Source organism: Fundulus heteroclitus, chromosome 14 (assembly GCF_011125445.2).
Source record: "Fundulus heteroclitus isolate FHET01 chromosome 14, MU-UCD_Fhet_4.1, whole genome shotgun sequence".
Classification (NCBI taxonomy): Eukaryota; Metazoa; Chordata; class Actinopteri; order Cyprinodontiformes; family Fundulidae; genus Fundulus; species Fundulus heteroclitus.
The window spans coordinates 3,321,109-3,344,600 of NC_046374.1; the positions used below are offsets into that span (position 1 = coordinate 3,321,109).

Here is a 23,492-nt window from a genome sequence, read left to right on the forward strand (position 1 = left end):
AAGCATGCTTAAAACTGCTCAGTTTATTGTTTAAATAAACACAAAAAAGACTAAGAATCAGGTACATTACATAATTGTTACAGTGTTAAGTTATTCTGGCACACACAAGTCACATATTTATAAATTATTTTTGTCTTTCAGAGGCAAAACTCACCTCTAGTGACACAATCATTTCATAAAAAGATAATAAAAAAGAAAAAAAAACAACAATACACGCACACCAGTAAACATCTGGACCTTCAGAGTCCCTTCTCAAGAAATCTTCCCCCGTCGTTGGGGCTTTTCACGTTTGTGCAAATGATGCTCCACTTAAAACAAAAAAATATCAGACATAAAACGTATAAAAATAGAATTCACTGTGTTGGTTTGGTTCTGACATGATCGGGAAAAGGGTGAAATAAGACCGTCGGTACGGTAGGTAAACGCTCATTCAAGCTTGTGGTGGGGTAGAGACCCGTTGGTGCTGGGAGTGGACCCGTTCTTCACAGCCTTCCCATTGGCTGCTGGAGCGAGCAACGGCTGTGAGCCGGGCTCCTTAGGCTGCAGGTAGGCGTTCACCACTCTCTGATAGGTGGGATGGGTCGTCAGCACCCGCAGCAGCTTTTCTGTTGGCAAACATTTACACATTTGGTTTTAATCCAGCATAAAACATCAGATTCAACCAGCAGCAGACATCACGGATGAGCACCTTCAGTAAGCTGGCCTTGACCGGAGGCCTCGGCATACAGGGCCCCGGTGTTGTGCTGAGGGATGCCAAGCAGCGCCCCCATGAGGCCGGAGAGCTCTTCCGCACTCAGGCTGCCTTTTCCCTCGTGGTCAAACAGCTGGAAGGTCGGCCGTGCGAGCAGAAGAAGGGAAAACGTTAACGACACGTCTCCAGAGGTCTGGTCCAGGTCAAGCTCCAGTCAAAGAAGATTTTTACCGTGAAAGCAGAATGAAGCAGGTCCTTGAAGTGGGTGAAGTCAGTAAGAGCTGCAACACTGAAGTAAAGCTGTCGCAGGTCCACCGTCTCATCCTAATGCACAACACACACAAAAACAACATGATCAAATATTTCATGTGAAACTTTACTATTTAGGTCTTTCTCCTATTTTTCATTTTTTATTACTGACGTTATAAAGCAGCATTCACAGAACTGCCAGGTTACGTTTTACTCTTTACAGAAGGAGCACAATAATTAATACACAAAGCAAATTGCACACTTTAATCATACAACCAGAGACCCTGCAGATTACCAACACTAGAACTAAAAGCTGTGTTTGAATCAAAAAGCTGATTCATGAAGTCATTTCAACCTTTTGGAAGTTTTCGATGCAGAAGGCTGTAACGAATTAACCTGACTCTAGCCAGATGCATTTCGCTCCGCCTAGCTTCACTCACATCCATCTGGGACCTCTCCATAGGAATTGCCTTTATTGAAGGCTGGGCCTTATCAAAAATCCTTGCATATGATTGGATAAGCCACTTGTCTGTCATCTTTATCGATGTGCTATTTCAACCACTCACACCGAAGCTAACCCGTGACGCTGTGAGAGCGACGCAGAAAAAAACAACTTTTTTTTTTTTTATGTGTTTGCGGCTCTAGTGGCACTCGTTTTATTGACAGGAAGAGGGGGGAAGACAGGCGGCAAAGCGCCGCGGGTCGGAGTCGATTCTGGGCCGACCGTGTTGAGGACTAAAGGCCTCCTAATATGGTTCACGCTAACCGCTAACCGCTCCAGGCGTGTCCGCTGCAGACATGGACCGGAAAACAAAACTTGCCAGATCCGGTCAGGAGAAGGGCGAAAACATGGTTTCCACCAACAAAAGCCTTCAGAGCCGTTCTCTGATGTTCTTTTAATGAAACAATATTAGGTAGATTGGACAACATGGAAGAAATAGCAGCATCAATGTTAACGCTTGCTTCCTCGATGCGAGCCGCCATTGTTTTTTTTTCCCGGTCGCTTCTCCACTACGTCACATCTATGAAACTCCAGCCCTGCGTCCTGATTGGCTGGACAATAAAATTGGTTGGAGAAATCACTCTCTATGGGAGAGGTCCCAGATGGATGTGAGTAAAGCTAGGCGGAGCGACGTACAGCTGGCGGAGTCAGGTTAGTAATGAATAGCGTTTTGGGGTTAAAAAGGTGCCATCAAACAGTAAACTGACGGCTATTTTGCTAAATGAGTATGTGGTCCAAAATAAAAAAAACACTTCTACTTCATTCAGAGCCACAGTACTGACTTTACCTTTGAGTACAAGGCGCAGATAGAGACAGCTGGACGTTTATCCTTCAGGGAGAGAATAGAGGCGAGCTCGTCTGCACTGGCCTTTGTCCCCTGACCCCCCGACAGACACCTGTCAATCATTTTGGCCAGGCCCGCTTTGATCTCATGTTCTTCCAGTCTGAGACACAGAAAGAGGTGAAAGGGAGAGGGGTTACAGGTGCTTTAAAATGACAGCAAACGGCTTTGGTCCATGGCTTTAATCGAGTTCTTACCCATTTTTACGCAGAAGAGACAACGTCTCCCATGCAGGAGATACCAGCGGTAGACAGAGACCACCCAGTTTGCTCACAGGCACTCTGCCCTCCATCACATAGTCTGTGGCTGGGACTCCTAAAGCCCTGTAGAGCAGAGAAGGCCTGTTAGGAACCTGAGACGCATCAGTCCGCTGTGTGTAAGGACAACATAAAAAAAAAACAGCAACATAAAAGGCCATCTTTACAGCTCAGAAAACTGTTTGATCAATCCAGAGCTTAAACCTGGGTCTGTGGAAGTAAAATTCAGCTCAGGAGAGCGAGACATCCTGATAAATGAGTGTTTCCCCCTGTTCACCAACATGGCTGCAGTGTTATGGATCTGCTGGAGCGTCTGGTGAAACAGCTCCACAGTAAAAACTCTCCTGCGTGACGAGTCGTCTCCTTACTTGGCCATGTGTCTCTGAACGTTGTCTGCGTACAGGTTGGGGTCCTGCTTCTCCGCCTCAGAGGGGACGTAAACAGGCAGATACTGCGGGGAAATAACACAGGAAAGGCACGCATTTCATTTATTTGCAGACTGAGATGTGTGAAGCTCATTTTTGATTAAAAGTGAAAAGAATTTTAAAAAAGGTGGTTGATGTGGGTTCAAAGTATTCTTTATCTGCTGCAACTGTGAACACACCCTGAGTACACACACCGTTTTATAACTGAGCTGTAAGGTCGGGGGGGGGAACAGAGGATTGGTCTGGTCTTACCTCAATGGTCATGTTTGTGTAAAACTGTGAGGCGGTGTGCCACACTGCCTCCATCCTAACAAATGAAGAGAAAGGGACAATAATTAGCACTCTAACAGCATTAGAACCTTGGAAACTCAGCACTAAGACTTTTGATTAAACTGGTTTTATTTCAATTGCCAAACCTACTTATAACTGATGCTAAACCAGACAGATTGAACTATCCGGGGATAGAAGTTTAATCCCAGCTATTGAAGCTTGAAAAAAATAAAATAAAATCAGAGTAATGGGTGTAATTTAAGAAATAATCATTTGTATTGAAAACAAGGAGTCTAATTTACTAGACAGTGCGATTAATGGGATTTACTCACATCTGAAAAACGACTAAATACTACGATTTGTTCCAAAGGATGTCAATATTCCCTTTTTGACATTTTCTTTCCGACTTTAACACACTTGTGCATGAAGCCATTAAAACATATTCATATAATCTCAATAAATGGCCTCTCAGACTGATCAGATCCTACAGGAACATCCTAATAAAATAATAGCCTTCAAGTTTTGACATGGTAGTCAGAATTTAAACTGTCCTACTATAAGATGTCCAAGCAATGTATGCAAATGCTACTTTAAGTATCTTTAAACAGAGGTTATTTTAGCACTAGATGCCAACTTGCAAAGAAGCCAAAACAGAGGTAGGGGGCCGTGTGCCACCAATAATATTGTTAAATTACACAACTGATTAAACACATTTTCTTGTACTTTTCTCACAGTAAAACTATTCTATGCCACCTGTGTGAAACGCATACTAAGACGGTAACATTTAAGGTGTTTCTGGTCAGTAAATGCCCAATACCAAAAGGCAATTTGGAGAAAAACAAAACAACAACAACAAAAAAACACAACAGCGCTCACCTAAACTGTTTTAGTATTGTTTGCTTTATATCAGACAGTTACTCTTTGTGTTTCACCCTTAGTACGTGTTTCACCTAGGAAGCTAATTGGTTGCACACCACCTCAGACCTGTATTCCCTGGGTAAGTAGTCCCCTGCTTCTATGCAAATAATTAAATAATAAAAAAAAATTTTTTAAAGGGTAATGTGTGGAGTGTTTCAAGGTTCAGCAAATAGCTTCTGCACAAGCTAATATGACACATGAAGACTAATTGTTTCAGTATTATAATCCACCTCCAGGTGCAGCTAATGACGATTTATATTAAAGCGTTATGCTGTTAAGAGTTATGAACGTTTACATTTTTAAACCTATAATTAGACCATTACTGTGAAATCACCTCAAACTGCTTCTAGTCGTGAAGCAGGCTCCTGTTGATCCATACGGTATGAGTAGAAATACCAAGAATATGTTTGGAAGCACTTTGCTGCCATCAATCAGAGTCTGAATGACATCCGGGTCTGATTTTACACCATTGATTGATTGATTGATTAATTGATTGATATCGGTGATGCAGTTCAACTGTGAATCAGTTTGTGGCCAATTAGATAAAAGAATAATATCAACAGGTTTAACCCACTTTCAAACCAACGCACCAACATTCCTGCTTCCTTTTACTCATATCCATATGGGTTTAGAACCAGTTTTAAGTTTACATGCCGCGGCTATCCTACATTTCTCACAATTAAGTCTGAAGAAGTTAGTTTGTTTTTCAGAAAGTTTTTTTTTTTTTTTAAATGCTACTTGCTGCACGAGGGAAGAAAATGGATTTTATCATCTATAAAACGCAGACAAATCTAAAATAGACAATTAAAAAAGAAAAGAAAAAAAGAAACTCACCATGATGTTCCTTTATACGTCCATCGAACTGTATCCTGAGGAAGAATTTAAAAACCCAATTAAAAACAGAAGACTGTGGCCAAAAAAGATTTTATCCCAGACAAAGGGATTTTTATGCCTCCCATTTCCCCTTATTACACAAAGTGATATTCACAGCATGCAAATACTAACCTAGACAGTGTTTGCGGTCATGTTTAGAAACAAACAAACACTGTCCAGAAGGCCGGTTTGCATAGATTAGCCTGGGTAGGACACCAAGGAAGGCGTGATGACTGCATCTGCCATGCACCACCAAGCTTTTATTGCAGATGTGTGCTTAAGCAGGTATAACATATGACGCAGCAGCTAAATAACAGGCCCAATAAAAATAGAGTAGGAGCAAAATGACGCCCTTCTTCTCCTGCTGGTATATCTACAGCAACGAGAGCTCTGAAGGCTTCACTAAAGAACAAAAAGAGGATTTCATTTTGCCCCCCCACAGGAATCTCTTTGATGTAAATCTATTTTTTTGTCATGTTACTCCTATTTTTGATCTTTTGCCAGTTTTTCCACAGGAGTACTCAGACCTATGAGCTCACACACACACACACAGTTTTAACGTGCGGCCATCTTTGCCTACCGCTCCCTTTACGTGTCAATCGTGTAAATCACGGTTAGATCCAGCAAACTGGTCTGACTCATCCTCCACGGGTAACCAGGGGGCCGTTTGCATGAACCGTGGAGACCTTTCATTATCGCTTGTGTCTGGTGCAGCGACGCTCGGCCTCGCTCGGTTATTAGAACACAAAAGGTTTTCATTCCTGTGGTCGGGCTAAATCATTCTTAACCGTTTGAGGCAAACCTACAAATGCTGCAAAGAGTTTTTAGACCTGCATTTCATTGTGCATGTACGAGGCAACCATGGAACGATGACGAAGGACGTAATATTTTTGTTTACAGGAATGTGGGTGAGAAATCTCAGACCCATGAAACCTGCAGGTAAACCCTTCTCCCCACTGCCTCCACTCACCAGTTTGTTTGGGTAACGCAGGAGAACAGGTTGGACAGGGACTCCAGCTAGAAAGGCACCTGACAGTCAAGAGACAAAGACACGGTAAGAAGAGAAAAATGCCGTTGGAAAGTGCCAAGTCATCATGTAGGAAAACTAAAAACACAACTCGGGGCCCTGGAGTCGTTCCTGCACATTCTGCAGGAAGGGAGCGTGGGCGCCATGCCTGGGCCGCCCGAGGCGTTCGGTACAACCAGACGGCACGGTCCGCTCCCAGACGCTTACCAGCACATTGTGTTTTCAGTTTGTTGTGTTGTTTTCCTGCACACACCTACCGGGCTTGAACTTGATGAGAGTTCGGCCATTAGTCGTGGTTCCCTCTGGAAACATGAGCATCTAGAAAACAATCAAAAAGCTGGTTCATTTCTCTGCGTTTGGGCTCCTCCGTGGCATTTCAAGAACAGCCCAACCCCCCATCACCAGCTATCTACTCAGTAGATAGCTGGTGATCGTAAACACAAAAAAAAAAATGACTTTAATATTGGCTGTGTGGAACATTGAGTCATGCTTCCCCTCCCCAGTCTGTTGCTGTGCTTTGTTGTGCAACCGGCTGAAACAAGGCTCGTCCACTTCTTCCCCCTCAGAAGAAAGTTGGCAGTCTCTGGAAATATTTCCATTTGTGGAACTAAAGGAGTGCCAGCCTTTATTCGATAAGGAAACAGCAGGCTAAAAACTACCTTAGCAGATACGCCTGATAACTTTGTCCAACTTTATTTACTTTAGAAAGATTAGATTGACAAATAACTGATAATATTCTGTACAATAAGCACATTTATTTGAAAACTAAACTTAACAGAATTAACAACCTCCTTCATTTACAATCATTTAAATGAATAAAAAAAAAAAAATTTTAATGTTACTGTATAATTAGAACTGTCGAGATGTTACCGCTTTTCCTTCCTGAACAACAAATTATGATCAAGTTGTACATTTTTATTTCTAACGCTGATATTTTACTCAAGTTTATGACATTGTAAAACTCTCATATGGTCTTCATACTGGCTGTTACATCTAGTCTAGGATAAAATAAAAAAAGAAACTCCACTGGTGATAGAAGTGATATCTTTTAGCAGCCTGCCACAGAGCATCCTACCTGGGGCCAGTAGCCATTAGACGTCAGCCTCTCGATCAGCTCAGTCACGGCCTTCTTCCTCGACTCCGGGTCTTTCCTGCTCACAAGCACGGCCTGGTTGAACTCAAGCAAAGCTGAAACAGATCAAATATATGAATTTAAAAAAATTATATCATTAAATCAGAGCAAAAAATAAATAAATAAGGAAGTGCCTACAGAATAAAATGTTACGGAAAACAATGAAGGAAGTGGAAAACCACACCAGAGCAGATTAGATGCCAGTGAAGAAGCCTCTTGTTTATCTTTGAGCTTCCCTGCATATTTCTGTCTTCCTCTCACTGTGCTACTCCAAATACTGCTTTGGTTTGCAGGAGTTTAGTGTGAGGTTTCCTGGCTGTGTGCGTGGTGTATTCTGAATGAGTGCCAGGCGATCTGGACTCCTGCAAACATCAATAGCCCTGCCTGTCTGCAGCGCTCAAAGCCAGGTCTGCCCTGGGTGAATCGGCCGTTTCATCCACATTCTCCCTTCAGAAGAAACGGTACCCTCTACTTATTTCTCAGAGTCATCTTTAAACTGAAATGTTGTACACAAACCCGAGACTGAACAACTAAGTGTAAGCACCTTCCTGTATACATTGTTTTTTTCTACTCTGTGAGCCATCAGGTAATGAACGACTGCATGTATGGTTTATTGGAGTCCTAAAATGACTTTACAATACAGGAGGCTAGTTGAAATATTCAGCTGTCAAAGGCGGTTTGAAACTCCCTTCTTGCAGGTACAAAAAAACAATACCCCACGACATTTGGGTATGGTGCTAAAGATGGATACAAAACAAGCATGTAAACATGGGTTGGACCCCCAGCCCAGCTTAATTCCTGGCAGGGCTACAGTGTTTAGGCGCAGTCATGGTTGCAATCACAGACAAAGACTCTTGAGCTACCGGCTTGAGTTTCTAATTTTATGGGCTACGGCGGCTCTACCGCTTTAGACGTGGCACATTTTCCACTAAATGGGTTCTTGTGTTGAACTGGAGTTAGAACTTGTTTCTGTTCGGTTTGTACCGCAGAACGCACCAACTCTGGTACCGCAACACCAGCCGCATCTCTGAAACATCTCTTTGTTGAGCCAGAGGAAAGTCTGACTTTCATCAAGACTAATACACACAAAAAAACAACAATGACTCTTTTTTTTAATTCTTAAAATGAATAATAATTACTGTGAAGATTACGAGTAAAAAAAAAAAAAAATATCTGATTAGCAGATTCCAATTTTCAGCTATCCCTCTATTTTAGGCTAAATCGATAAATCCCATTTATGATTCAATTTGAGCTCTTAAAAATTGACAGCTAGCGTTTAAAATCCTGTTTTAATGGTCTTTAGTGACTTCATCAGCTAAACAACATCAGAAATGCTGGTGAGGATCTTGAAAGCATAACCCCGCCCCCAGACAAAAAAGCTCCCAAAGGGGGCGGTGCCAAGAGAGGCGTGGTCTCAACCCCCTCATCACCAGAGGCTGAGAGAGGCTTTGGGGAGCCCAGCAGGGCTGAATGTCTTTAGTATGAGCCGCTGGCTCTAGGTGCATACTCAATGTCCAAAGCCGGCGGAGGACAGAACGGGTGCAGTTTCTGAGAGGTAAAGTGATGATAGCAGCATCCTTGCTACCATGGGCTAACATTCAAAGCAGTAACAAACGCTACCGATCAATGCTCCAGACTCAGGAGTCTGAATCGCCACAGGAGCGTGTGTCTGAGTGAGATGCTTTTATACCCCAACGCCACGCTGTGAGGTAGACATCCAAGGTGTGCCTTTTAAATTAATAGGAAAACTCCACCGCAGTAGCCTTGTTTCAACCCTCAGGGGTCAGCAACAAGATGGTTTTAGACCCAGTATTGCACAATTAAACTGGTTTACACCAAAATGTCAAGGTTTGCATACTAACGATGAAAGTATCCTTAAAGCCTAATTTATACAGTTTATCTGCAGACAGTGGCGCCACCAGGGGGTGGCCAGGGGTGGCCATGGCCCCCCCATGCCATATCTTGGCCACCCCACTGACCAGTGTAAATTGTAGGCAGGCACTCTTCTTGACCTTCTATCGCACTTTTATTTGCATCTGCCAGTATCTACTTTCCCCTAGTAACGGTTTTGTTTTCCAATAAATGAATAAATGTATACCTTATTCTAAATATAATTACACAATAAAAAGGAATTGTTGTTCAACTCAAAATGTTAACTGTACCGTTATTGGTCTATGCACATTAGATCATTAAAAAAAATTAAACATTAAAAACCAAAAGATATTAGTAGGCATTTACTTAAGTATTTAAAATAGTTTTCTATTATTAGTCCTAAGGCAGCTTTACTACAACAGTAGAATAAAATCCTGAAATTATGGCTTTTAGGTTCAGTGCCACCCCAAGAGTTTAAGTGGCTCCATCTGGCCCCCCCTATGAAACATTTCTGCAGGCGCCACTGTCTGCAGAAAATAGATTTTGGGTTTAGTGACTCTTTAAAGAGTGCTTGAAACTTTTTTTTTTTTTAGGTGAAATCAAAACATTTGATTGCAGAGATAGGGAGACCAACTGATTTAAATAAAGATTTCACCTCCACACGCACACACTGATGTTTGGATAACTTTCACCACTTCTTCACTGGGTTATGGGAGGACGAGTCAGAAACCAAAGCGTGAATCTAGCACCAACCCTGCTGTGGCGCTGCCACCCTCACAAATGTCTCAGAACCATAAAAGCACATCCATTTACCTCCAATGACGGGCAGGCTTTTGTTCTCCGACCGCGACACAACGGTTGCCAGCTGCGCCGGGCACAGGACAAGCATGTCTAGAAAGCTGCTGTGGGGTGCCACCACCAGCACCGGCGCATCCTTCAGCTCGGCCCGGCGACCTTTCACTTTGACCCACAGGAAGCCCATGGAGAAGAACACAGCTCTGCTCAGGAGCAAGACGATGGGGTGAAAAAACCACCGACGCCAGCCGGTGACGGGTCGGGCACGCTCTTCTTTGGAAAGGCCGGCCAGTCTTAGCCGGGCAATGGGCCATATGATGAGGAAGAATAAGACCGCCAGCGTGATCCGCAGAGGGACGAGGATGCTGCCCAGCAGAACTCCCTAAGGCACGAGAGATGAAGGAAACATTACTATATGTTAGAAGACTCATTCTGACCACAGTCAAAACCTAGGCAACAAAGCTAAACACGGACAGGTTTTTCTGAATGATGCAAACAAAAACACACCCCACCTAAGAAAAATGTTGATAATCCAGTACAGTGTAACATATGCTTCCCCAGCCAATGCTGCCCTACCCATGTTTCTGTCAAAGTTACTCAACTGCGTGGCACGCTGCTATCAGTCACACCTGTGATGCAGACATTTATGACTTGGCTGTTTAGCTTAGGGTTTAGAGGAGCATTCAGAAAGCCACTTTTGTTCTCCATGTGGAATTCAAAACAGAACACCAATATTTGACCAAAAAAAAAAAAAAAAAAAAAATGGTGACAGCAGAAAACAACAAAACAGAGAGGACCTCCTAGCTATCACAAAGTAAAGCAGGTAACACAACAGGTATGTATATATATATATATATATATATATATATATATATATATATATATATATATATATATACATACACACTAATTAGTTGCAGGTGACTGAATGCAGCACCTGAACGTCTCTTTCTCTTGTGACTGTATAGAAATGGAAAAGCAGAACTTAAACTCTATCATTTAAAGGAGATTGCAGGAAGGATTAAAAGTACCCTGATCTTCTGCGCCCTGGTCAGCTTCAGCTGGTAGATGAACGGATGTGGGAACTCCTGCGTTGCCGCGAGACGCTCGCCTTTCTCCATGGCTACGACCCACAGCTGCCAAGCCCAAACACTAAAACGTCCGTAAAAAGTTGAAGACAAGTTCTTCGAAGATAAACTGTGGGGGCTTCCTCTAAAAAAACAAAAAAACAAAACAACAACAAAACAAACTTGGGTCTGTTTCGCCCCTGAAGTTCTAAAACTAAATTGAAGCTTAATAAAAAAAAAGGCAGACACGCGCGAGGTGACAAAGTTTTGTGACGGAGCGCGAGGCAAGGTTCCCAACAAGCTCCGGCTTTCTATCCCTGAGCAGCCGCCACTCTGCGGCCAGACCTGTCACTCTTTACTCCGTCGGTCCCTCGTCGTGTCTTGTAGCCGCTCCTCACCTGTCCCGCCCCTTTACACACAGCACCGTATACCCACACCCACACCCACTCAGGGTGGGTGCAGGCGAGTCAGACCGGTCCCCGAAACAACCGAACTGCCGCCTCAAGATGGGGTGGGGTGTGGGACGGGGTGTGGAGAATGTGTTGATATAGTTACATACATTCTTGGCTTTGTCTTTACCTTTATTACTACATGTGTGTGCGCACGTGTGTGTGTGTGTCCATAATAACATCCATAGAAACGAATAAATAGGAAAAGGAAAAATAATGTGTGAGTGTGTGTGTAATTTTTATTAAGGATAAAAAAAAAAAATACAGCTCATTAGCTGTTGCCATGGCAAACGGCTTCCTGGGGTCCACATTAAAAACATACAATAAAAGCATGGTCACAAATGTTACATTTCCAAAAATGTCCTTTCTCAACACACCATAGTTTAGAAATGATCAGAGAATGCACAAAAGAACAAGTAAAATAAAAACAGCCAATAAAACAAAAAACATATACAAATAAAACAGCCAATAAAACAAGAACAAATATAGTAAAACAGCCAATAAAACAAAAAACACTTCAGGGCATCCAATGGAGTCTCTTTTTAAAAGATAATTTACAATGAGTGCAGCGGATGTAGTGAGGTAGATTATCCCAAAGATGCAATGATCTATATATAAAAGATCTCTTTAGAGCATTGGTTTTTGGACCTGGTAAAACAAGCTGCCCATTACTGGAACCTCTAGTGTTGTGATCATGAACAGAATTACTAAAAACAATTTGTAAATGTATAAAAGCTGGAACTTTACTGCTCATGACTGACTTAAACAGCATAAATGTATTAAAAAGCAACTTGTGTGAGTGTGATTAGTCAATGGATGGACGGATGCATTAAAAGAATGGATTTGAATTAGTTGACCGACTACTGTTTATATGTGTTGTATCATCTACCCTCCACAGGGGGGCGCTTCAGCCCCCTGTGCGCGGCTCGTTTCCAAAGCCATCCATGTATCCGCAGGTAGGACAGCAAAAGCTGTCGTTTGTGTTATTTAGAAGCATGATGAATGACCTTTCCAAACCCTCCGAGATCATGTATGTAGGTAAAGAATTAGGAAAGTGAAAGTTAGGAAACTTACAGCATTTTACAGTCCAACATCCTGGTTCAGTTTTAATCAGCATCATTTCTACAGTTACACAGTTCTAATAGTTCTTTATACAGCCAAAAGGTCAAGTTTGTTATCGTCATTAAAATAATAATAATAAAAAAACAGTAATTGAAGCCAAAAAAAGTCCTTCTGCTTGATTGCTTTTTTTAACATTTTAAGTAAACTGTGAAGATTAAAAATCGTTCGGGTGGGATAATGTTGATTTTGCAGTAACACAATTTTGACCTTAATAGCCATATGGCTCACACCAAATACACCATGGATAACACAAAGCAAGTTCTTTCCTGATTTCTGTTTGTTGTAGATTGTTTGTTTTTGAGAGAGCATAGGAAGTGGTGACTGCAACACGCAGAGTGACTTCTGCTGATTTATTCTACAACCAATAATCACACTTTGGATTTAATCTAGGGTTGTGAGCTAGCTACTGCTCATAGGGTGCTGCTGTCTTGGGTAAGAAGAACACCGTTAAAACAAGGGGAGGCAGAGTGGAGATGAAATGGTAACATGCTCCAAATTTCCTTCATTTAGGACATTTCGGAAATATCGAACATGTCCTGTAGTCCTGGTGGAAGAGGTCAGCGGTCCTTACTGTGACTGTAGGTCATATAACATATCCCTCTGACTCAACAGTCATGGTCAATAAATTTTAATATTATCAAAAAGTCAATTTCTTTCAGTAAACAAAGTTAACCAAGGTAACAGAAAATACTCACAGACTGATGTTTTAAAGCTCTTATTTCTGTTAATAATGAAGATTATTTTGCTTACACAACAAAAAACAGGACATTTAGGAATGGAACACTACATCAAACCAATAAAAACATAAATTGATACAGAAATGTGAGCTTAATGAAAAGTATGAGTAAAACTTGTTTAAAGGTTATTTTCAAAAGGTACTTTTAATCTGACAAATGAGCCTCATTGGAGCCCATATTCTAATTTATTAAATATGATTGTATTTATTTCACCATTTGATCAATGTTACTGAAATAAATTACCTTTTCAATGACATTCTAATTCACTGAGAAGCAGCCATATACGCCTGTATAGGTAAAATGGAAAGCTTTTACTCGATACAATAGTTTAACAAAATCTAAATAGAAAACAAAAGAACACCTTTTATCAAATCTGTAACATGGACAAAGGCTATCTGACCTAACGGTAATAATAATAAAAAAAATAACCAGCTTTGTGAAGCATTTATAAATGAAACTTCTTTTTCGTCCATTATATTTATTGACAGATTTGAAAACATTTTAATTCAAGCAATAAGGATTTATTTATAGAACATTTTCAAAGGCAAATCAGCATAAATTAAACAGACCTATAAATTAAAACTGAGTTAATGTTGTTGGACAGCAAGTTGAAGCCGAGATGACACAAACCTTTCACTACAAACTGAAGCTGCAGAAAAAAAAAAAAAAAGTTGAACTAAACTTCAGATGAAAGCTAAACATTTAGCAGTTTCAGGAATCCTGCGAACAAAATCCTGTTATTAGTGACGTTATGCTCTGTGAACAGTGAGCTATAAAACACTCCCATTAATAATCTACCGTGAAGTCAATTTTATCTGGACAGAAAATTACAGTAGCTGAACAGAAGTCAACAAGATTATCTGCTGGCTTTCTTATCTTTAGGAGAGTATTAAAAAAACAAAACAGATGCTTGTCGCCAGAGAGGAAGACTAAAGTAATGTTTGAGCAACAAAGCCAAAAGAGGGGGCCGCATACGGTGGATAAATCCCTGATGTTAAACTGTGCTGCACGTCTCGCTGCGGCTTCAGCAAAACGCGTCCGTTGGATGTGATGGTCGAGTCTGGATCTGGTGGCATCTGGAAATGGCTAAAAAAAGTCAGGCTTTTGTTTCAGCTGCGGCGGCCTGTTGGTGTGGCCACAAGGAGAGCGGAGTCCGTACGCCATGTGAGCTTTGCAGAGGTCAGCTTCACAGCACCATCCCACCGCCCAGGATCTCCATCCTCTGTGCAGAGAAAACAATCACGTGTTAGCAAGTGTCGCTATGTCACCAGTGGACAAAAATGACACAGGAGGAGTCAGACAGCTAGTTACAGTCTTTAACACGAGTAATATATATATATATATATATATATATATATATATATATATATATATATATATATACACACCTTTTAAACAGTTTTATTTTTCTGCATTGAATCATAAATGTAATTAGCTCAACCCAAATGTGTAATTTAAAGAGAGAGGTTCAGTTTTGAAAATGCTTTTATCTTTTATGTAAAACTGAAAAACATACATTACAACATCCGTATAGTTTTTTTTTGTACACCTTATAAGCTCAAAATAAATACTTTAAAGGAAAATGCATGAACCTGATGTCATTTCAGCCAAAACATGAGGCAGTTTTACTTCTTTCTGTTCACACAGACATTAACAGAAACCTATGAGCTCGTTTCAAATTTAATTAGTAGCCTTAGATTCACAGCCAGTAGGCAGCGAAGTCTCAGCTCATACGAAACACGTATAGCTGATGTGCAAAGCTCAAATATTTCTCTTAAAAACAATCTTAATACAGCGTAGCATAGGTAGCTTAATCAGAAGCTTAAAAAAACGCCAGTGCTGTGGGTTAACCCTGATGCTGGAGTGCTTCAGAGGAAAATTAAATCCGACCCCTAACTGGCCACATTCACACCAACAAGGCTGTTCAAACGTCTGGGGGGTTTTAAGTAATTATTTCTGATTTTTTTTACAAAGAAGCCATTTGCAGGCCAGATTGCAATCACCTGCGGGCTGGAAGTGGCCCGCGGGCCAGCAATTGAATAGCCTCGTCCTACTGTATGTCCAATAGGGACATTTCCTAAGCCTGCTTGGGTTGCTGTGAAAAATAAAATGAACTCATACACGATGGATGGATTAACGAGGGTGGAGTCCATGTGAGGCTGCGGAGGTCCAGACTAGGTAGATCTGTCAAAGCAGTTTCTCTAAACAAGAGGCAGGTTTTACACCAGCGTTCGTTCAAATGCTGCAATAGACGTTTCCCAGGAAAGCGGCGGTAAGCAGTGGAAACCAGCTGACCCCACCCACAGTGATGGTGTTCTTCTAAATATCCAACAACACTAACCAGGTCAACGGCAGTTTTAACATAAACCTCATTTCTACAGAAAACCCAGCATTGATGCATTCTGCTGACTCAGCACAACTGAACCAACTATTTAATAATAATAGCAGTCAGGGGATCAGTCATGGAGGTCATTCATTCAGTGAAAGACAGGCGGTCCTTAATCACCAGGGAACGTTGTACAGGCTGGTTACTGGGCATCCCTCTGAAGATCAGACGGGTCCTTCTAGTGCTTGTTTAGAAGAACGGCGTATTTTGATTGAAATCTTACAGAGGGGGAACATCAGCCAAAGATCAGCTGCAGGGTGATGACAGAAGGTCTACTGTCAGCTATGAGCAGTAATGAGAACATGCCAATGTGAAACCAAGCTATGCTAAGCAGCAGTGCACTGCAGAGCGTGGTGGTTCAGGCATTATTCTACCAGAGTGTTTCTCATAACACGGTGTCAGGCTCCATTTATTACCTCCCAGGGATCAAGGAACAGCCTGAACACGTCAAAACCCTTAAAGACGTCCTGTTGTCCTTCGCCAAAGTGGAAAAGCCCTCGAAACGGGTTTTTCAACACACAACTGTTTGAGAAAAACGTGTCTGACTAGCATGCCGTGGAGCAGGCCAAACCAGCTCTGTGAGGCATAAAATATAAGCAAAAGCTGAAACTCTGAGACAAAGAGCACATTAAGACCTGCTGCGTGACTCAGAGGAGGACCAGCAGAGCCAAACGGACATCTGGTTTCCACCAGACCGGCCACGTGACAAACCAGAGCAGCAGCACGTTTTACACGCATCCAATGAAAACGCTGAAGAATTTGTAATCAGTGTCTCTGATCACGACTTTCACTCTGAGCTCAGCCAATAATAGATTGAATTTCTAATTCCCAAATGGTGTTTTAAAGAATCCCTGGTGGACGTAGAACAACCGTGTTCATGTGAGAGAGGCTTTGTTGACGCTCAGTGAAATAGGCATCAGATACCACCTTCACCTCCATTATCAGACAAGGATTTACAGCCTTTTTGGGTTTGCTGTGGCGGTGCCCACTCCACATTGACTGCTCCAGACAACAAGCAACTGAAAACGCCGCCAGGGGGGAGGAACTCCCAAACCTTTTAATTTTTCCAAGCGCTTGAGCCGCCCTGCGACAGAATAACGCCCTGGTCGGAGAGCCAAAGAACCACTACAGCTCACCTCTATGTGGAAAAAAAACTCACAATACGGTAGGAATGCTACAGTAAACGGACATCTGATCTAAAAAAAACTATTTGATTTAGAGGGAAAATGTCCAACAATGCAAGCCTGAGCACATGGTAGACATGGAAAGACAAGGCAGGAGCTTTGAATATTGTGATGACAACATAAGATGCATTTAACCCAGTTTTTTTTGTTTAGGGGGGTGTAATTCTTTGGAAATGGGCCAAATTGATAGTGGCATCCCTTCAAATTACCCACATCTATCTCTATTTGCATCACCGTCACACCACATCTAAAGCATGAACGTTACTATATTCTGCCCTCTGCTGGGCGGACACAGGAACTGTCGCTGGTTAAGACACATGACCCCATATTAAGGTTTATGAGCATAAAACCTGTTTAAATGTGCTCGACTCATTCAGGAACAAACACTGTCATCATTTACTATCATGGGGTATTTTTTTTTTAATTATCTGAAAGGCTTTTTCGCTCGGTTTTTACAGTCACGTGTTTGTGACGTCACCTGTGGGGGCTCGATGAAAGCCAGCCAATCGGACGAGTGCGTGGGAAGCAGCCCCATGGACTGACACTTATAGATGGCCAACGCTGCTCCCAGAAGGTTCCCGATCAGGTAGACGAGCCCTTGTAGCCACTGCTGGCTGGAGCTCTCCAACAGCTTGAAGGCTGAGACACAAGAAAGTGGATGAGGTGAAAAGAGACGCGGTTTGAGGCAGAGCGAATCGTCCTGCGAGGCGAAACAGGCGAGTACTCACTGGCAGACATTGACATCAGAGCCTGAATGGGCCTCCAGGCCATCATGCAGACCATCATGATGGGGAAGATGGAGATGGTGTTGCCCGACATGTACATGATGAAGAGGTTCATGGGGATCTGCTTCAGGGGCCCGAGGGCCACGTCCCAGCAGCGCTGCAACACAGGAAGAGGAGAGAGACTGAGGCAGATCTGACAAACTCCCCCGGCACATGGTAGTCAGCCGGTAGCTGCTACCGACCAATTCTCATGTCCACTGGTCCTCAGAGATCTGATCCAGCTGACAACAGCACATTACCAGGGTAAAATCAAAGAAGGCACAAAGCTAGCTACTATTTCAGTATCAGTGAGGACGGAGGAAGCTATTCAGATGGTTTATTCAGGCTGTGAGAGAGAGCAAGACTTTCAGCAGGCAACAGGAAGGCTAAGAGTTTTACAGGACGCTGTTATCTTTTTTTGAGCTTTGATGGATTGTCATGTAATGCCAACTGTGCTACGTCTGCTTCTAATACAGAATATGAATGACTTCTCGTGAAGGCTGTTCTTATATATTCCTATATTACAGCTAAAGGGGGAAAACAGAGAATTGGGCTTAAGTCTATAAAGCAGGGTCGGTCAAATCGATCTAAAAACTGGAGATTAGAAATCAACCACGAGGTTCGGACCAGGAAGTTTTGTGGGTTACTTTGTGGATCAGCTTCAGCTAAAGTGGAGACCACCCTGCAGTCATTTAAGAGAACTGGTGACTGTTTCTATTCGCATCACTGATCTATTAAAGAACACATTTATTTCTGCGGCTCTCCTTCATAGTCAATCCCAGATTCAATCAGATGAGTTCTGATTTGACGGGCATGCTTGCCGTCCTCATTTCTGACGTCTTTTTGTTTCAAAAGGCCAAATCGAGAAGGATTCAGAGGCACGGATGGCGAGTGAAGAAACAAAGAGCTCAACAGCAGTCAAGGAGAACATGAATCTGGGCCGCACCTTCTCCACCAGGTTCCTGTCCGTCTCCTGGATGCTGGTGTCGGGGACGGGTTTCTCTGAGTAGCCGATGGGGTAGACGACATCCCCCTGGCCGCCTTGCCGGTCGCCGCGACTCCTGCAAACGGCACCGACAGGTCGGCTTTTAGTCAAACCGCTCTGGGAACATTCAGACCCATGTGTGAAAAGCAGTAATCCCTCTGACTCCCTGGTGAAGGACATGAGCAGCTGGAGCAGCTGGATCAGCCGTCGTCGCTTGGCTTCCACCCAAATGACAGATACTTTTTAACAGAGAAGCGCCGAGCCGATGGGCTCCGGTATCGACTAATCAGCTGGACCGGATATCGGATGAACGATCCGCTCACTTCTTTTTATAACCCTGCTTATGTCAGGCCTGAAGCCTTTACTCGCATGGCAGTAGTATTGGATCTGTATCGGCCGATGCGCTCAGCCCAGGTATCGGTATCTATCGGTAAAAAAAATGGATCGGTGCATCGATACTTTTAAATGCACCTGATCTGTCTTGTTGTGTCTCTGCTCTGTCTTCTCTAACCCCCAGTCGGTCGAGGCAGATGACCGTTCATACTGAGCCCAGTTCTGCTGGAGGTTTTCCTTCCCGTTTAATGGGGAGTTTTTCTTCCCACTGTCGCTTCATGCTTGTTCAGTATGAGGGATTGCTGCAAAGCCATGTACAATGCAGACGACTCTCCCTGTGGCTCTACGCTTCCCCAGGAGTGAATTCTTCTTGTCGGGACTTTGATGCAACCCGCTGGTTTCCTTATATAGGACATTTTTGACCAATCTGTATAATATGATTGATTTTGACTTTGTAAAGTGCCTTGAGATGTCATGTTTCATGAATTGGTGCTATATGAATAAAACTGAACTGAAATTGAATTGATCCTTTCAGGTTAAACAGCATAAATCAGGTTAGCAATAAGCAAATAAGGATACACCTAAAAAACAAGGAACTACCATGTTAAATTGAAAAAGGTCCAAAACGACTGTTGTAGGCTTAGAAGTCGCTGCTACGTGAAACCCCAACGACACAGAGCAACAACGTTCATCCCTAAAAAGCAACCTCACAATCACACAGTTAACGGCCAGGAGTCTAACCCCGGCTAAGGGAGAACCAGGTGGGTGCTCGTGTGTGAGTAGAAAGGTGTTATCCACAAGCTGGACAAGTTATTTCCTGAGGGAAAAAACTGTGTTAGGCAGTGCGTCTGATCAGGAGGCTGCTTGGAACGTCGACCGCTGTGGAGTGGTCCACCAGAGACACGCCGAGTGATGCTCCAGTCCGTGTAATTCCCCTCGTCCTCCGTTTGGCTAATTCACGACGGATCTATCTGTGGATGCTCCGCGGCCTCGGCCGGGTATACCACACCCAGAATGCATTGCAAAAATCAACAAATAGTCATCGCAGGATCTGTCCCCCTCTACCAGCGCGTCTTTCCACTTTAACTGTAAAGTAGAATTTGAAAACGTATTGCTGAAGTGTGCGGAGTAATTTACGCGTAAAGTAGGCCACAGATAAGTTCCTGCTGCTGCAGAGAGGAACAAAACTTAATTAGATTTAATCATGGTGCAGACGTGTGGCTCATTACAGCATTTAGTGATCAAGATGAATAAAACGTTACACTCTGTCATCATAGTGACGTGATGACGCAGCAGCCTCCTGATCGGAAAGCACTAAAACTTATAGTGAGGATCTTTTTTTCTGTGAAATGACTATTAGAAAGCAAACATTACTGCCACCTACAGGTCTGGAGCAGAAATCTGTAGCTCAGACATCCCCAAAGCTGGATTCGGGAGGCTACACATGGGCCGTTTCTAAATTCAAGTCTGTTCTAGGCGAGAACACAGGAAGTGCGGACCTAGGGAGAACGGGAGAACGCAGAACGTCTCTCTGTGTATTGGAACAGAAGCGGAGTCGTGACATCAGCACACTCACAGCTCGTCTGGACCTGCATTTCACCTCCTGTTATTAGTCCTTAGATGATAAATTATTACTTAGACTGATCATAAAATGAATTGTATGAATGTGAGAGGTAATATTTTGTGTTTAATAAATTATAATTTAAGTTCTTTAGCCTTTTTTTTTTAACAAACAAAACTATTTATTTCTTGTTCACGAATGAGGGGAAGATGGAGCGGGAGATCGACAGGCGGATTGGTGCAGCATCTGCTGTGAAGGGGGCGCTGTACCGATCCGTTGTGGTGAAGAGAGAGCTGAGCCAAAAGGCGAAGCTCTCGATTTACCGGTCGATCTACGTTCCTACCCTCATCTATGGTCACGAGCTTTGGGTCGTGACCGAAAGAACGAGATCCCGGATACAAGCGGCTGAAATGAGTTTTCTCCGTAGTGTGTCTGGGCTCTCCCTTAGAGATAGGGTGAGGAGCTCAGTCATCCGGGGAGGACTCAGAGTAGAGCCGCTGCTCCTCCACGTCGAGAGGAGCCAGTTGAGGTGGCTCGGGCAAGACGATGGATGGATGGACAAAACTATTTATACTACACCATAGTTGGTTGAAAACATTTTCAAAACAATAATATTTTAATAGCAAAAAAATTACAGAATTGTGGCTATAAAACAAGAATGAAGCTGTGGCCGCGGTGCATTGTGGGAAAGCGACCAGTCTGAAGAACGCAGTCTGCTCTGATGCTGGATAAAGAGGGCGGGGCGAGAACAACATGCGGAGATTTGGTCCGTTCTTAGTCTGCTGTTCTTGCCCATCAGAACGGTGCTGAGGCAGATGACGTGTCACGAGAACATGAGAACACTCAAGTACGCATATTGAGGAACGGCCCTGGTTTCAGGCTCTTAAAAATAATTAAATACACATTAATGTAAATAAAATGATGCTGTTTGCACATCTAAAGAAGTACATTGATCATTGTAACCTGACTAAAAGTAGTCATGGTTGCGAGTTCCTGCCAGAGTGATGTAACTGATGAGAAGCTGAAAGGGTTGGGGGGGGGGGGGCTACTGGGGGCCGGTGCGTCACACCCTGCTGACCTCCTGGGTAGAGAAATACCGACACGGGGCCCGAGGCTCCCGCAGGGATTAGGCTGCGCCGCTGTGAACGTCTACCTGGTGTTTCCCGCACTGAGCTCCAGGGACCACTTCATCCTCCGGGCCCCGCCGCCTCCTCTTGTGGACAGCGCTCCTCCTCCTCCTTGTCCCCCTGGAGACGCCATGACAACAAACTTCGCCGCTGGTCCCTCGGAGACGGTGAGAGACAGAGACCTGCACGCGTTTAGGAAAAAGAAAAACAGACCATTTAAAAAAAAAAAATCAAATGCAGGAAAACCAGCAAACCCCCTAACGACTGGAGAACCTCCCTGTCTGCGTGTCGCCCTTCAGCTCCTAGCAGGAGGGCCACACCGAGGGGTTAGAGACCAGAGCTGTTCCTCCTGTGTTCAGCGGAGGTCCAGAACAGGTCCAGTGGGGAACGTGTGGCTTTTAAAAGGACCGAGGCAATACACAAAGAAGACTGGAGTAAAAATAAACCATGTGATTATCCATCCACTTCTCCACTGGTCTGTGCTGGTCCTCCCCTCAGTGCCTGCTGGAGCAGGACGGTGAGGAGGTCCAGGGGGGGTGGGAAGACTTCCGCTAATGACAGCATGCATAAAAAGCAGATCAATGACTCCCTGAACCACAATGGCTGGACTGTATGAACACAAAAAAAACCCTGACTGAACTAGAATCCAGCCATAAGAGCTTCTAGATGCGATCAGCTCAGATTAAAAGCAACAGATCTGGTAGAAGCTTGATGGGATCTGAAGCATAAACTGAGTCAGGTCTCTCTCTGCAGCAGATGGCCTGAGCTGAGCTTCCCAGGAGCTGACATGGCAACAAACAGCACCTCTAACGCCTTTAGGTTTAGTCAACAATAATCTAATTTGCTCCATCGAAACAAAACTTCGGGCTTTTGTTGGAAACGTCTGAGCAGGAATTAGAGCCGGTAGCTGGTTTAAGTTGTGAGAACCGCAGCAGCGCGGTGCCGACAGGGTGCTGCTGTCAGCTAACGTCGACCAGTCGCAGGCGGACGGGCGGCTCCAGGTTAGCTTACCTCACAGAGACATCTAAGCCGCCGCTGCTGTCGTTTAACGCGGCCTTTCTCAGCCGAATGGAGGAAGTTGGCCCGCAAGGAGAGCCAGAGAACAACTTGTTCCGCCGTCCCTCGCTGGTTCAGAGGCCCGCAATGATGGCGCAGTTACGCTCCGAGACGTGGGCGCACGTAGACGTCGCAACACAAGGCAGTTAGTACGTCAGCGACGCCGCCATATTGGAGAGGAAGCTTCCGTCACATTTACTTATATATATATATATATATATATATATATATATATATATATATATATATATATATATATATATATTCACACGAATTTGCTCTTGAGTTTTGTCAAATGGTTTCATTCATAGTTGTCAAACTAAATAAAATTAACACTTAACTTATTTACTTTGACAACTATGTATGAAACCATTTGACAAAACACTAACTTCACTCCTCGTTTAAATAAAACTTTATCCACTGAACGTTATCGCTATCTATCTATCTATCTATCTATCTTTCTGTGTGTGTGCGTATACGTATTGTGATTTGGTCTAATTCTTATGACTTTGGGTAAAGTGGTTGGCATGTTATAGTTAAAGAAGTTTGTTTGTTCCTAAGATTTTGGTTTTTACATTTTCCTCCGCAAAAATCTTTCCATGCATTCTATGGGGATTTTATGAGCTAGACCAACACAAGGTGGCAAAGTGAAGAATCATCTCACACTGCAATTAGTCCTATGGGGCTGTCTTTACCAGCTTTGCATATCTAGAAACTGAAATTATTATCTATTGTTTTTGGCATGTGTCTCAAATTTAAATTGGCAAGGATCTCTGCAAACATATTATAAATATAACAATATATTTCACCCCCTACCCCTAAAGTCAAGCAACAGATTCCCTGCTGGAGATCAGGTTTTTGTAAATGTT

General features: G+C 43.2%; 2 protein-coding genes across 2 annotated transcripts; both read right to left on the bottom strand.

Moving 5' to 3' along the window:
• Window positions 1-3: 3 nt before the first annotated feature.
• Window positions 4-11,300, bottom strand: lpcat4 (lysophosphatidylcholine acyltransferase 4). The gene is made up of 13 exons (XM_012854432.3): window positions 10,884-11,300; window positions 9,871-10,234; window positions 7,129-7,241; window positions 6,311-6,371; window positions 5,997-6,055; window positions 4,988-5,022; window positions 3,218-3,272; window positions 2,909-2,991; window positions 2,481-2,606; window positions 2,230-2,386; window positions 923-1,015; window positions 689-824; window positions 4-605 (listed from the first exon to the last, which is right to left on the bottom strand). The coding sequence occupies exons 1-13, from the start codon at window positions 10,971-10,973 to the stop codon at window positions 427-429; spliced, it is 1,551 nt and encodes a 516-aa protein (XP_012709886.2). The 5' UTR covers window positions 10,974-11,300; the 3' UTR covers window positions 4-426.
• A 2,395-nt stretch (window positions 11,301-13,695) lies between these two features.
• Window positions 13,696-22,735, bottom strand: emc4 (ER membrane protein complex subunit 4). The gene is made up of 6 exons (XM_012854433.3): window positions 22,579-22,735; window positions 21,594-21,749; window positions 18,508-18,622; window positions 17,526-17,679; window positions 17,276-17,436; window positions 13,696-14,449 (listed from the first exon to the last, which is right to left on the bottom strand). Exons 2-6 carry the CDS (start codon window positions 21,698-21,700, stop codon window positions 14,414-14,416), a joined length of 573 nt encoding a protein of 190 aa, XP_012709887.1. The 5' UTR covers window positions 21,701-21,749; window positions 22,579-22,735; the 3' UTR covers window positions 13,696-14,413.
• Window positions 22,736-23,492: the final 757 nt, after the last annotated feature.

Excerpts from the sequence above, each read along its gene's own strand:
- lpcat4 (XM_012854432.3), bottom strand. The coding sequence starts at position 10,973 with ATGGAGAAAGGCGAGCGTCTCGCGGCAACGCAGGAGTTCCCACATCCG. Across the intron at positions 7,242-9,870 it reads AAGCCTGCCCGTCATTGGAG|CTTTGCTTGAGTTCAACCAG; the intron begins GTAAATGGATGT and ends GATCTGTTTCAG. Across the intron at positions 1,016-2,229 it reads TCTGCGCCTTGTACTCAAAG|GATGAGACGGTGGACCTGCG; the intron begins GTAAAGTCAGTA and ends GTTGTGCATTAG.
- emc4 (XM_012854433.3), bottom strand. The coding sequence starts at position 21,700 with ATGGCGTCTCCAGGGGGACAAGGAGGAGGAGGAGCGCTGTCCACAAGA. Across the intron at positions 17,437-17,525 it reads TCTGATGTCAATGTCTGCCA|CCTTCAAGCTGTTGGAGAGC; the intron begins GTGAGTACTCGC and ends CTTGTGTCTCAG. Across the intron at positions 14,450-17,275 it reads CTTTCATCGAGCCCCCACAG|AGGATGGAGATCCTGGGCGG; the intron begins GTGACGTCACAA and ends TTCTCTGCACAG.